Genomic DNA, 15,193 nt, shown 5'->3' with positions numbered 1-15,193 from the left:
ACTAAATTGCACCCGGTGCAAGACGATAGGAGATATAGAAAATTCGCATTGCGTCTGATGGTTGACATAAAAGTATTTTTTTTCCAAAAACGAAAATGTGTTGTATTAGAATCTACATTTTTATATATAAACTGTTATATGTCAAACATCAGACACGTTAGGCTGGAGATAAAGCTACAAATAATAAGTCGAATAATCTTGAGATTAGATTGATGAAAATTTTCGACTCTTATTGATCGATTCGCTTATCTTAAGACTATGTTCTCGTCTTGAAATAAACAACAAACTTAATCTTTTATCATAACTGCTACATCATATGATAAGTGTTCTAGACAAAAAGGAAAAAAACAGAAGATTGATTAAATATTACCAACTATTTCTTACTATCTGATGTGCATTGCGTCCTGTATAAAGAGAGCGCTACATCAAATTCGCATTTTCTCGTATTTTATAAATTAAAAAAAATTGTAGGTTACAATAAATTAGACGAGCGCATGAAGGAACGAACATCCACGCGCGCACTGGAACTTGGGCGAATTTAAAATGTCGCGTGGGGGGAGCGCGCCTGCGCAAGTCGCGCTACGACCCGATTGGTCGACGCGACGAGGAGCCGCACGCCGCCGCACCGCGGCGCTTTCGCCACTCATAAGAGGCGGCGTTGGGGTGCACGGCGGATAGCCAGTTCTTTCCGAGGGAGTTCGCCATTGTTGGTGCACGTATATTTCGAACCAGGCCGTCGACAATCGGACAACATCCAAGATGGTACGTAACCGCGTTGCGATGCCGCTGCCGCGATCGCGATCGCACGACCTTCGGAGACGCGCGACCGCGAATATTTTTTTCCCCAGGTTCGCGGTCTCCCTCGCCGTCCTTGCTCGCACACCTCGAGCTCGTTCGCGCAAAAGAGCCGAGAACCGCAAGAGAGTCCGTCTATCTTACCGTCTCCCTCGCGTGAACGGAGAGTGAACGATTACTCAGGATTGCGCAATTTTGTCACGCGTCGAATCTCGCTCAAGATCTCGGGTTTTCGGACACGCCGAGCCGCGCCACGCGGGTGGCAAACGTCGCGGGGAACATCCTCGAGTTGGGGGAAAATTTCCACCGTCAGCGGCATCACGTCCGCGACGTGTTCCGAGCGGAAATATGTTTCGCCCGCAACGTGTCATGGTGCCTGTCGAGCAACGTGCTCGGGCCAGCGTGATACGCTTCCCTCGAGTTCTCGACCACGCGGTACTCGCCTGATGTTCATCGAGGCTCTGTCCGCCCGTAGGAAAATGTGTCGAGCGTCGTGAGAGAAAAAATTCCCGCCCATCGGGATAGCGAAATAGACGGGGACGCTATACGTATTCGGAGACATCTGTCCTGGATCCGACTCCTGGATCGCACGATACCTGAGCGAAATGTCACGGGAGACACGCGGCCGCGAAATTCCATCTTCGCGATGTGTTCCGAGCGGAAATGTTTTATCTCTCTCTCGTCGACGTGTCACAATGCAGCCTCGTGTCGACACGCGTGGCAATGTGCTTGAATTTTTCTTTCTCTCTCGAAATCTTTGAGGCGATGACGCTGATCGCGAATCTACGCACGGAATAATGTGCGTCAATCAAGGCTAGGAATACAATACTATTCATTAACTCAAACTATTCTTTATATGTATTGTCTCTGGTATCACGTTCTGATATTTCGATTTATCTTTATTTCAATTCTGATTATACATGTCTCTCTTTCTCTTTCAACAGCATTTTTCTTTTCCATCTAAATATATCAATTGAAATTCTTTACTGCCTTTTCCTATTTTACAATGAAATGTTTTAATTTATTGTTGTTATGAAATGTTAATTTAAATTTGCTTTTAATATCTATTCTTTCTCTTTCCAAACTGTTGCTGTATTTTTATCAAAATGTTTAATTGTATAATTATTTTATTTTTATTTTTACTTTTGAAGTGTGCCAATAATTTTTATCAATACCATTTAAAATATAGTGATTATACATAAATATATCTCTTTATCTCTGTTTTTGTGAATTCTTTTTTTTAGGTTAGACTTAAAGTAATGTATGCTATCACTTTGTTTCTAAAAATATATTTTTTTTTTCACTTTATTATTAGCCTCATATTATTATATATACATTCCGTTGCATTCATACACATTATAAAGTTACTATTATTATTTTTTAAAATTTAATTAATACAAAAGTGATTATGGATCTTAAATATTTTGCTAGATATATAATTATTAAATTGTTTTACAAAAGTATTTAACTTTGATATTATATGAGAATTAAACTAAATGATTTAATATTCAATAAAAAGAATATTTTTTGTATAATTTGGGAATAATCTATATTTTTCAAATGTCGTAACATGTTGCAATAAAGTTGCATGAAGATATATATATATATATATATATATATATATATATATAACAATATATATATATATATATATATATGCATTATATTGAGATAAATTTGAATAAATTTTAGTTTACATTAATCTGTAACTTGTATTTGCATAAAAGTAAAATATGCTTTAATTGTGAAAATACATTGTTGCAGGTGAACTTTACAGTAGACGAGATCCGTACCATGATGGACAAAAAAAAGAACATCAGAAATATGTCTGTCATTGCACATGTCGATCATGGAAAGTCAACTCTGACCGACTCCCTTGTATCTAAGGCCGGCATTATCGCCGGCGCTAAAGCCGGTGAAACCCGGTTTACTGATACACGCAAGGATGAACAAGAGCGTTGTATCACTATTAAATCTACGTAAGTTGCATTTCTCTGTACTATTATAATGTCAATTGATCTCTGGCTCTTATATTGTTCATTATTATCACTCGCTGCTTTCCCTCTAGTGCTATTTCCATGTTCTTTGAACTTGAAGAAAAAGATTTAGTCTTTATTACAAATCCCGATCAACGTGACAAAGATGAGAAGGGCTTTTTAATTAATCTGATTGATTCACCTGGACACGTAGATTTTTCAAGCGAGGTTACAGCCGCCCTTCGTGTCACTGATGGAGCTCTTGTTGTCGTTGATTGTGTATCAGGTATGTTTTTCACTTTTTTCATCTACTATAAATAAGTTCCTTTGATACAATCGATCAGATTGGTCTTCCAGCACACAAGGGTTACTCTACAGTATGTCGTTTGGTTTGCATCTGCAACTGATCGATATACATTGACAGTGTTGACAGTGCAATGGAAGAAGAGTAAAGAGCAAATGTGTCTAAACGCTGTTAGTGAACCTCTATCTTTATGTTCATTACTAATATGCTACGTCACAAGTGCTACAAATCCTTTAAACTCTCATAATAACATTATTTCGAACATTCATAAAAAATACATTTTTTTTATAAAGATTTTAACATGATAATTTCTCTTCTGAAATGAGAGAAAAGCAATTATAATTATTCATTTGTTTTTTTTCTAGGTGTTTGCGTACAAACTGAAACTGTACTACGCCAAGCGATCGCGGAGCGTATCAAGCCTGTTTTATTTATGAACAAAATGGATCGCGCATTGTTAGAGCTCCAACTGGATAGCGAAGATCTCTATCAAACTTTCCAACGTATTGTTGAAAATGTTAACGTTATTATTGCGACGTACTCTGATGATGATGGTCCCATGGGTGAAGTTAGAGTAAGTGGAATATATTTATTTTCATTTTTGGATGAAAACTATCATTATACACAAAATGCCTCTTTAAATATAATATATTTGTAAAACAGGTAGATCCCAGCAAGGGCTCTGTAGGTTTCGGTTCCGGTCTCCACGGTTGGGCATTTACTTTAAAACAATTCTCTGAGATGTACGCTGAAAAGTTCAAGATTGACGTAGTGAAACTTATGAACAGATTGTGGGGCGAGTCTTTCTTCAATCCCAAGACCAAGAAATGGAGCAAACAGAAAGAGACCGATAACAAACGATCCTTCTGCATGTATGTTTTAGATCCGATTTATAAGGTGAGCACTATCTTAGTCTTCAATGTTATCGAAAATCAATTATGATGATTTAATATCACAAAAGTTACAAAAATTAAATTCATTTGTAGGTTTTCGATAGTATCATGAATTATAAGAAGGAGGAAGCGGACACTCTTTTGCAAAAACTGGGAATTGTACTGAAACCCGAAGATAAGGACAAGGATGGAAAAGCTCTTTTAAAGGTAAATTTTATTTGGAAAATAAATTTTGTATATTTTAGGATATATACTTATTACATATATACATGTCAATATGATGATAATTTTATTGCTTTCTGACACCTCTTCCGATTTATAATGAGACGATAATAGCATCTGAAAAATACTCGATAATTGTAGTATTATCTTCTTTTTTAGTTTGGAATGTTTTTACTATTGTGTTGTATAATATTTTCAGGTTGTTATGAGAACGTGGTTGCCTGCTGGAGAGGCTCTACTTCAGATGATTGCCATTCACCTACCATCTCCTGTAACTGCTCAAAAATACCGTATGGAGATGCTGTACGAAGGACCACTTGATGACGAAGCTGCCATCGGTATCAAGGTTTGTAATATATATTAGATTCTTTCTGAACTTATTTCAAATAAACATATATATGATGAATTTATTTCACAGACCTGTTCTGAAATTAATGAAGGAAAATTGAAATGCTGATTTAAAAAAAATTATATATAAAGTAATAATCAAATCGCCGATGAGTTTGTGATTTTATTAATAAAATCGTTTCTTGTTTAGAATTGCGATCCGAACGGACCTTTGATGATGTACGTCTCGAAAATGGTACCGACATCAGATAAAGGACGTTTCTACGCTTTTGGCCGAGTATTTTCGGGCAAGGTGTGCACGGGCATGAAGGCTCGTATCATGGGACCCAACTTCCAACCGGGCAAGAAGGAAGATCTATACGAGAAAGCTATTCAACGTACCATTCTAATGATGGGTCGTTATGTCGAAGCTATTGAAGATGTGCCTTCTGGTTAGTGATCAAGTCAAGATATCTGATTCTAATATCATTTTATTATTTTTATACAAAATTTACATGATGATTGTTCGACAGACCTGTTCTGATATCTTATGATCGATAAATAGAACGGCCAGCTGATTCTACTAAATAAAAATAGAATTTTTTATTATATTTTTTTATTACTCGACTAATAATTTATTTTGATAATGTAGGTAATATTTGCGGTCTTGTTGGTGTTGATCAGTTCTTGGTCAAGACTGGTACTATCACGACATTTAAGGATGCACACAATATGAAAGTTATGAAATTCTCGGTATCGCCCGTCGTACGTGTCGCAGTAGAACCGAAAAATCCTGCTGATTTGCCAAAATTGGTGGAAGGTAAGCTTTTTATATAATTTTACAATTTAAACATCAATAAACATTTAATTATTAGTAACATCTTATAATATTTTGTTAAAAGTTATACTTCTACTATTTATTCACATGATGAGACTAACAAGAGCATTGGGTTATGAAGGACCATGATTTGAATTTTTCCATCTGATACGATATTGAAAATATCGTTAAATATTTATTTATTTTGAAATATTTTTTATTTGCGAAAATGTATGATTTAATTTCTCATGTCAAATTACAGGTCTCAAGCGTTTGGCCAAGTCCGATCCTATGGTGCAGTGCATCATCGAGGAATCTGGCGAACATATCATCGCCGGTGCCGGAGAGTTGCATCTCGAAATTTGTCTGAAAGATCTTGAGGAAGATCACGCGTGTATTCCGATTAAGAAATCCGATCCCGTCGTATCGTATAGAGAAACGATCTCTGAACAGTCAAATCAAATGTGTCTTTCGAAATCTCCAAACAAACACAATCGATTGTTCATGATGGCTTGTCCGATGCCGGACGGTCTCGCTGAAGATATTGACAGCGTAAGTTTCACATCTTTTTCTCTTTTTAGGAATTTTATTAACGTAGCATTTCTGATAAAGTCAAGTGAAATATGAAAACCGAATGAAAAAGATATTGAGAAAATAGATAGATTGAGAATGTGTGAACATAGTTTTCTTTCTTAGAAAAAGGAAACCCAAACTAAATTTTATCTTTCGATATTTTGCAGGGTGATGTTAACCCGCGGGACGACTTCAAAGTGCGCGCTCGTTATTTGAATGAGAAATATGATTATGATGTAACCGAAGCTAGGAAAATCTGGTGCTTCGGACCTGATGGCAGCGGACCCAATATATTGGTCGATTGCACCAAAGGTGTACAGTATCTCAATGAAATTAAGGACTCGGTAGTAGCTGGATTCCAATGGGCTACGAAAGAGGTAAAGATCTATCGAAGGATTTTTCGTTTCGGATGTAATGCACGCGTGATGAATAACGTTCAATATTATAACTTATTTCTATATTATTATAGGGCGTTCTTTCGGAAGAGAATTTAAGAGGGGTACGTTTTAACATTCACGATGTGACGTTACACGCTGACGCGATCCACAGAGGTGGTGGTCAAATTATCCCTACTACAAGACGTTGCCTTTATGCCTGTCTTCTCACTGCCTCACCCCGAATTATGGAACCCGTTTACTTATGTGAAATTCAGGTAAATTATATCATTTCGATAATGATGCACATTATCAATTTTATACAAATCAAAGTGTAAGAAAATTTATCAAGAGACAATTAAATCTCAAATTATTTTTTAATAGTGTCCGGAAGTAGCAGTCGGTGGTATCTACGGTGTACTGAATCGTAGAAGAGGTCACGTGTTCGAGGAACAACAGGTGGCGGGTACTCCCATGTTCGTAGTTAAAGCTTATCTTCCTGTAAACGAATCCTTTGGCTTCACCGCGGATCTACGCTCCAACACTGGTGGTCAGGCATTCCCACAGTGCGTGTTCGATCACTGGCAGATCCTGCCGGGTGATCCAATGGAAGCCACTTCTCGACCATACCAAGTTGTGCAAGTAAGTACATTTCACGTCGTATACATTTCTCCCGTGTTTCACCACGTGCATAACTGATGGCGGTGATCATGCGCTGCCACTGCCATTTTTAATCTCGTGGAAGAGAAAGCGTTTTTTAGTTTCGGCTTTCCAGTACAAGTCCTGGTTAGCCTGAATAGGGAAACGTACATTCATTTAACAATAAATAAATAATCAGATCATCGACAAATACAAATATAAATCATTGCAATTATAATTATATTGAGATATTGACAATGGAAATTGTGCTTTTTGCAGGATACACGTAAGAGAAAGGGATTGAAGGAAGGTCTCCCAGACTTGAACGCGTACCTTGACAAATTGTAACCTCAAATCCGCGCGCACCATATTTAAATACCTATTTAAATATTGTAATTCGATTAATAAATCGCTGGAGCTGCTGTATACAATTACAACATCGGTTTATTATAAATTTTATTTTGCGCAATGATCCGTGGAAGACAACTATAAATACGAACAAGGATAATAAAATGTAATTATATAACGAAAGAAACAAAAATAATATGCAGAATACATCTGCATGTAAAAGTGCAAAGGGACTATATGTTTTGTACATTTATTTAATTAGGAAAGCAACGCTAGACTGGTGGTTGCTTATGGTTTTTTAGCTATTGGGTAAAGCGCTATGACTGTTACTCATATTACGGCGTTTTTCACGCCAATCTTGTTTAAAGATGAAAAAAAAAAAAGAAAACGATTCTGTAATAGTTTAAATTGCTTTTTTACTGGAATTTAGTAGATTATGTTGAAGACTTTACAATTATACGATTGATCGGATGCAAACAGTTCCCGAAATTACTAAAACGGAAGAATCATCACAACAATGTACTCATATTACAAAAAATATCAAGGAATTAAAGATGAGATTACAAAATAGTACACGACGAATATTTTTATTCCCTTTGCCCAATATGTGCCGCAATGACGATTATTTATAAAATTTACGGCCAATTTCCTTTTCCAATTAAAAATATTGAGACGCACCGGAAGTGCGATGATTGATAGTGTATAAAATTTTATTTATTCAATAAGATCTGCATACATTAATATTTTTTACACAATTGAATTACACATTGTGTTACTTTTTATTTTATTTACGTAAAGATTAGAAATATGTTTCTACATATCTTTTTTTTTATTCGAATCTAAAACGAAATAACGCTATATATATGTATGTTGTATGTGTGGAGGATCTATAATAACGAACGAATGAATTTCCATGTGTAATTATTATAAATCGCGAGTCAAGAATATATAATTTTATTACAGCTTACGAATACGAATGTATATACTTTAATACACATTTTTGTGATTCAAGCGAGAAATTCGATCGAGATGAGAAGCGAGAGGAATTATTTCTTCACATTATTGTATCGCGAAGCCACAGAGTCTCGAAGCTGCATAGGTATTACCAGTATCGGCTCGTTGCACTGCGGTTTGTCCGTGTAAATGGACCACGTTCGTTCGATGCAGTCGAAGATACCTACAATTAACGAAGCCATAGTAATAGTAATTATTTCACATGCGTAAGACGCAGAATTTCCTCATTTGTATTCAGGTCTTTCAGATGATCTTGCAACGTGAATTCTGAGAGATACGCGGATCGTGCTTGAATTTTAATCAGCGAATGTTGATAAGAAAATCCTAAATAACTATGACGTAATTTTTTCCAGCGCGTTTATCTCATATATATGATGCTTTCTATTTTTTTTTTTTAATAAATATGGAATCTAATGATTATATATAATCGTACCACCAATTTTAATCGAAAGGTGCAGGAAAGAGATTCTTTTTAGATAAGCTCAACTTCCTGATTTAGAACGTACCGGTGGCGATCGTCTTGATGCGATCATCTCTGTTGAATTCCTGATAGACTCTAAATTCATCGTCTGTCTGATCGCTGAGTATATCGATCACATCCTGGCGACATTCGGCCGGCGGATGCTTGCAAATCGCCTTCATCCTCTTGATGCTGCTCTGTATGATCATGCCTTCCACCTCTGTCACCTTCAGACGCAGATACCTGAAACAATAGAAATGCATTGTTTAATTGCTTAATGATGAAATACGAAGGCGTACATACATGAGAAAAGCTGTATGTTTTATCATTTAATTATTTCAGCATTCTTGACTATTGAGCAAACGTCTCATTTGTAAATGAGATGTGTAAAATAATTGATTCATCCCACTGTCAGTATTAGTGATTATTTTACTTTTAATGTACAATAATAATTTATGTTTATGATTTTAAATATAATAATTGTTACTTCCATTCAGCGAGTAATCATCATCTTTTTACTTTGATATATTTCGAAATTAGATTGTTAGACTTTCAAGATCGAGCCAAGTGTTGTCTCTAATAAAAAAAAAAAATTAATCAGAAATGCAAATTAAACATTAGTCAAATTGACTGATCTAATTGGTAATAATATTGCATGCGGTTAGCCTCATTTTGCGTGAGACAATAATGTAAGCGAAAGATAACTCTGATACCGAGAAAAATGATAAAAAACAATATATGCATAATCCACGCGATAATGCAATAATTATGTGGTCATAATCGTATACTTGTTGCAATGCCACGTGTTTTCGCCCGGGCTGACAGTCAGAATGTTGAGCTGCGACCTGGCGGCATCCGCCTCGGCCGGGCCCACCTCGGCGTTGTGAAACATCCGATCGCCCTCCTGCGCGAGGAATGTCATGTTCACCGAGAAGCCCTCCGCTGCGCCGAAGCCCTCGTTCCTCAGCGTCTGCTGCGCCTGCACAAAGTTCTCCACGCCCAGGAGTGCCCGCGTCAAAAAGTATCGTGCTGCGTGTAAAACGAAATTGTACGATTTTTTAATACAGGATAGTGCAGACGTAAATAGAAAAAACAAATAAAATTTTTTTTCCATAAAATACGGTTTTTTAAATTTAAAAAAATTTTTTTCTAGATATTTAACATATTTATATTTTGATTATTGCAAGTTAATTTTTCATTACTTTTGATTTTTTAGATAATAAATGTGGACTAAGCACCAGTATTTTAAATGTAGATCGCATTCCAATTAACTATTACAATAATGTAACTTTTAATTATTATAAATAACAAAAATATAGTTTGCAATTTTTAAAAATGTACTTTAGTCAGTATTATGTATATATTTTAATACAATAAAAAAGTAAAGCTGTTTTATATTTTTAATTAAATTTTTTTCGAAAGTTATTTTAATGAATTAATGGGTTTTTTTGTGATTAAAACGTATAATAAAAATTGTTATATCGATTTAAATGAAATTTATCCAAATCATGTCATACTTGACGTAAAAATATCATTAGTTTATTAAACTGATTTTTGAAAAAAGATAAATTAAAAATATAAAAACTTTAGTTTTTTATTATATATACAAAATATTAGAAGAAAAAAATTATATAACAAAAAATATCAGAAGTTTTCCTTCGATCGATAGGGAATCAATTTTTTACTTCAACCAAGTTATCTTTCCTATGATTCACGATTAAATCAAGAGGCTAACTAAGAAATCTAAGAAAGTAAACGATATTAAAGTTATATTTTCAAGTGTGAATTTTAATCATTTTAATATTTAATTGTAAAAGAAGATTAAAATTTCACAAAGGGATGAAACTCACGAGTCTTGCCAGACCGCAGCACAGCGGCACTAAGCGTATTGATGCTGTAAACGAGGCCGTGATGGTTGTAACCCATCGTGTAACCCGGCAGGAAACCAGCATAGCTCAACGACGTGAACTTCTCCTCCCGGTAGCCGGCTTCTATCACGTGAGCGCTCACCAGGTACCAGTGGTTCAAGGTCTCCTTGAGGGCGTCCTCGTTGTGACCAAGAATCTCCTATGCTTTTCGTTAAGCGCGCGTGTCACGAGAACAAAATAAAATCGAATAACGAGAATAAATAATATATAATAATATTACATTATATTTACTATAATATTTTATAGACTATAATATAATATGTAAACAGATTTTATATTATTATATTATTATATTATTATAGTAGTACACATTCTAATACTATAATATAAAAGTAACAAGATATAATAATATATATGTAATATTATGCATATGAATCAAATAAAAAATAATATAATATAATAATATAGTAAGCAAAGATATACTAGCGACTTTTGTCGACTATTATTATAAAGTAATACCATTTTATGGTCATAAAAAATAATGTCTGTCGTTTCATATCTTATTATGCAAGACAATAATTGTGACATCTGAAGGAGAATTATGGAAAAGGAAATTGATAATGTGTCCCGATATCATTATTATTGTTTTGCAAAGAAGACGAGACTCATCCGGCTGTACTCATATTTACATATATTTTTATCAGATAAAGTTGCGAGAATTAAAACGTTTTTTTTCCATCGCGAGTTTTTCTCTTCACAGATACAATAAGGTTTTCAATTATTGATTATCATATTTCAATTTTATCGATGCGCGCGTTGTTCTATTACGCGAGAATTTTAGTAGAAATTGCTTTCGTCTATCAAGTTAAAAAGGTCAGCGTAAACATATATTCTATTTAATTAAAATATAAAATGTGCTATAAAATATGTACATAATAAAAATATTTACATGATAAAAAATTCGCATTCCATATGTTAATTTATGCGTGTCTGTTTAGCTCTTTAATGTCTTTATTAATAGTAAATATTTTCTTGCTTTAATTATTATAACTAATTCTGTAAATAACATAAATTATTATGTCTTATATTATAAAGATTGTTTTTTCATCTTCAAACGATATCATGATTTCATTTTTATTTTTCTCGCACCGGTGCGTTTTATTTAAGATGTAAAGAGAATCAGTCGCAATCACATCTCCTGTCATATATCGTTGTTACTGATATGTAAGCATTGTAAAACACACGTTTGATCCAGGTATCTCACCTTGAGAGTCTATATTCTATACCGATAAGATACACTAATCTATTTTGATTTATTATCACTCTTACAGATCCTGATTGATTGCATATGATAGTCGAACAGCCGACTGGAAGTGAATTTTCCTGGGTTCCAAGTGTGACGTTCGAAATAATGTCATCCAGATGCATCAGAAACAGCTGTAATGATCATGTAACGCATTCGTTTAAATTTCTGATCTTTTGTGTATGTCAAAGACAAATAACAAAATTTTTTGTATTTTAAAAGTAAAAGTATTTAAATAGTTATTATTATTCGGACACAATCTCGCAATTTTTAAATTTAGTTTGAAATAATTAAGATGAACAAAAGGAATAAATTTGTAAAATCTGAAATCATATTACAATCTTTAATTATTCCTTAATTATAAAATTAGCGTAAATAAGGATAATGATACTTTTTCTCTTCATAAATGTCAGATTCGAATTCTTTCTGTCGAAATGAAAATTTGGCTTCTTATTATTAAATATATAACTTCTCTCTTTTCTTATTTATATATATTTATATGTATAAATTTTCTTATTTATATATATTTTGGAAGGGACATACCTTATAGAATGGTACATTTGCACCGTCCGCTGTTCCCTCGATTTCCCTCACGTATTGCGGGAACTGTTTCTTTACCGCGCTAAGGGTTTCTTCGTAAACATTTTTGCCCTCCTTAGTAACATACAGCGGTAAATAAGTTTCGTTCAGTGGTGAATAAATATCCACGAAATCTTGGATCATCTTGGCAAAAGTGCGTCCCTGATGCAGAAAAATAAGGGACACATCGCACAAGAAAATTTGATTAAACTAGAGAGATTAAAATAAATATCCGTTAATTAAGGATTAATTCTCTTTTTATATATAAATTTATATTTGCATCTCTCTCAAAAATAAATAAATGTCATACGGAATTTCCTATATAAAAATTCCTTAAAAATTGACATTGAAGAAGAAATGAAACATTATCTGGCGATAATTTAAAATAGAAGAATTTTATTACTGAAGATCGATTCTGTTCATTTCAATTTCCTTGTTTTATTGCCGAACTGTCGGTCAATAGCTGCGATAAATTCCCTCGATCTCGAAAGAATCAAACATGATATACATATATATATATATATATATATATATATGTACGTCGGCTGTCGCGTATAATAATGCATGCAGAGAACTTAATCCGGGTGAATGTCACACCGTCCTTTTTTTCTCTCTCTCCACTCGCGCATTATTGCGTCCCACCCCGCGCTCGTTCCGCCCCCGATTCCGATTATCTTATGCACACTTTTTTATTCAATCGTGCGTGATATGTCGAAGTTTATTTATTCTGATTGGACTTATATGTGTCATTTACGCTATTTACGAGTAAAAAAGTGATATAAATATAATCAATCGGTCGCAGAAAGATTATCTGTAAACTTTTCCCTTTTTTTTTTTAATTAGAAAGATACAAATACATTGAAACAAAGTAGCTGACTCAATTATCTTGACAATAATAGCGTATAATATCGGAATAAATCAAAATACAATCATTACATCAAATGACATTTGCGATAATCATTAAAATTAGAAACACGAATGATTATCGCATATTCAAAAGTGAAATAAAATAATCATTATATACACAAACGATGAAATCAGACAATTGTTTTACACAAATTCGAGCTCGATAAAAATTTGAAGAGATCAAACAAGATCTATGTAAAAATCTCATTCTTACGATATCGAAGCCAATCTCGTAATGCGTTCCTCGAACATGGATTATAGGAACGACGTTCCTGCGCCCTATGCCCTTGGAAATCGACTTGATCTTGCACGATTCGACGTCCGTCATATTTTCAGTCTGAACGACGAAAATGTTCGTTTCTTCTCTTTCTTCTTAGCTTGATGAATATCCACTCTGGATTGATAATACATTTTTTTAATGCTAAATCGATTGCGATTCAGTGAATCAGAGTTGCGATTCAAATTAGCAGTCGAAGCGTGGAAAATGACATATACACATTAGTCATTTATTGTGAAAATCGCTTATAGAATAATTATAATGCGTTAAATAATTATATTTGTATTAACTGATTTATGTTAACTAAACATAATTATATATCATCGACAAGCTAACAGTTGTATTTATTTCGCCATGAATTATTCCTATGGTAAACAGCATGTTGTATTCTCGGCTACTTTAATACTCTTTGGCGTTTTCAATTTCACTCTATAGTATCCAGTTTCTCTTTATATTAACGCAAGCGTAGTTTAACGAAGAAAAAAGTTAATAATACCATAATCGACGTAATCGAAAACCATTTCGGAAACGGATAGTGCAAAAATAATAATATTGTTATCCTCATGTCACGAAATTTGCACATTTCCCGAATTTTCACTAATTCAATTGTTTACTCAATTTTAAACAAAGATTCTATATCAGAGAGCGATAGAAAATTTGAAGTATTGATACAAAAAAAAAATTACAAAAATAAAACAAGGACCTGATTTTTCGGAGCAAATTAAACTTCCAAATTGCAATAACACATGACTACAAATTGCACATTCGCGGTTTTGACATAAGAGCGATATAATGGAACGTGTATTTTCTATAATCAATTTTCACGCAAAAAAAAAAAAAAAAGAAAAAAAAAGACAAAACGGATTGATAAGTATAATCACGTGGACTCCTATTTGCCTTTTTTTTCTTTGTTTTGATCACGACGCGACAATTTGCGGAAAAAATAATAAACATAAGAGAGAGAGGAAGATTCACAAAGAGCGATCATCTATCCATCGCGTGCACATACCTGCCTGATTTACTTGCGATTTCTATCGAGTGTTGCAGGTGTATCTTCGCGGATGTGAGGGTACCGATCGCGCGGACCGATGATGATGTCCCTCTAATCGACCGTCTATCACCCGGTTCGCGGCGATTAACGATCGTCGCGCGACTGACAATTCCTCGACCTGTCTCGCCTCGCGATCGGGAAGACTCGCGAGTGTCTTTTATCTGGCTTTTATCGCGTTACATCGCTTTACGTTCGCGTAATCGCGACCGCGTCGAGCCACGACCACCACGTGGAAAAAAAAACACACAAGAGAGAGAGATGAGGATTTACGTTTCACCGCATGCACCCGTTACCTTGAAGCGATCTCTCGGAGGTAGATCCGGGAGGCGGGAGGCCGCTGATAGTCACCCGGGTAAAGAGAAGAGAAGCTCATTTATCTAATCGACATTGTCAACGCGCGATCCGACCGATTTGTTTTTTTTTTTTTTTTTTTTTTGACATTTTTTCATCTAATATAAAAAGTGACA

General features: G+C 34.5%; 2 protein-coding genes across 2 annotated transcripts; one reads left to right on the top strand and one right to left on the bottom strand.

The window, feature by feature from the left end:
* Positions 1-607: 607 nt before the first annotated feature.
* Eef2 (eukaryotic translation elongation factor 2) lies at positions 608-7,841 on the top strand. The gene is made up of 14 exons (XM_072892343.1): positions 608-762; positions 2,560-2,774; positions 2,864-3,057; positions 3,441-3,649; positions 3,739-3,972; positions 4,062-4,175; positions 4,390-4,536; positions 4,729-4,969; positions 5,170-5,337; positions 5,597-5,886; positions 6,075-6,284; positions 6,377-6,559; positions 6,666-6,923; positions 7,200-7,841. Exons 1-14 carry the CDS (start codon positions 760-762, stop codon positions 7,266-7,268), a joined length of 2,535 nt encoding a protein of 844 aa, XP_072748444.1. The 5' UTR covers positions 608-759; the 3' UTR covers positions 7,269-7,841.
* Positions 7,842-8,206: 365 nt separating this feature from the next.
* Positions 8,207-14,844, bottom strand: Tan (C45 family peptidase tan). The gene is made up of 8 exons (XM_072892359.1): positions 14,685-14,844; positions 13,613-13,792; positions 12,457-12,654; positions 11,940-12,047; positions 10,593-10,809; positions 9,531-9,771; positions 8,789-8,985; positions 8,207-8,445 (listed from the first exon to the last, which is right to left on the bottom strand). The coding sequence occupies exons 2-8, from the start codon at positions 13,724-13,726 to the stop codon at positions 8,315-8,317; spliced, it is 1,206 nt and encodes a 401-aa protein (XP_072748460.1). The 5' UTR covers positions 13,727-13,792; positions 14,685-14,844; the 3' UTR covers positions 8,207-8,314.
* Positions 14,845-15,193: the final 349 nt, after the last annotated feature.

This window comes from Anoplolepis gracilipes, chromosome 5, assembly GCF_047496725.1.
Source record: "Anoplolepis gracilipes chromosome 5, ASM4749672v1, whole genome shotgun sequence".
Taxonomy (NCBI): domain Eukaryota; kingdom Metazoa; phylum Arthropoda; class Insecta; order Hymenoptera; family Formicidae; genus Anoplolepis; species Anoplolepis gracilipes.
The sequence above is the reverse complement of the archived record's forward strand: the minus strand, read 5'-3'. Positions and strand labels throughout refer to the sequence as shown.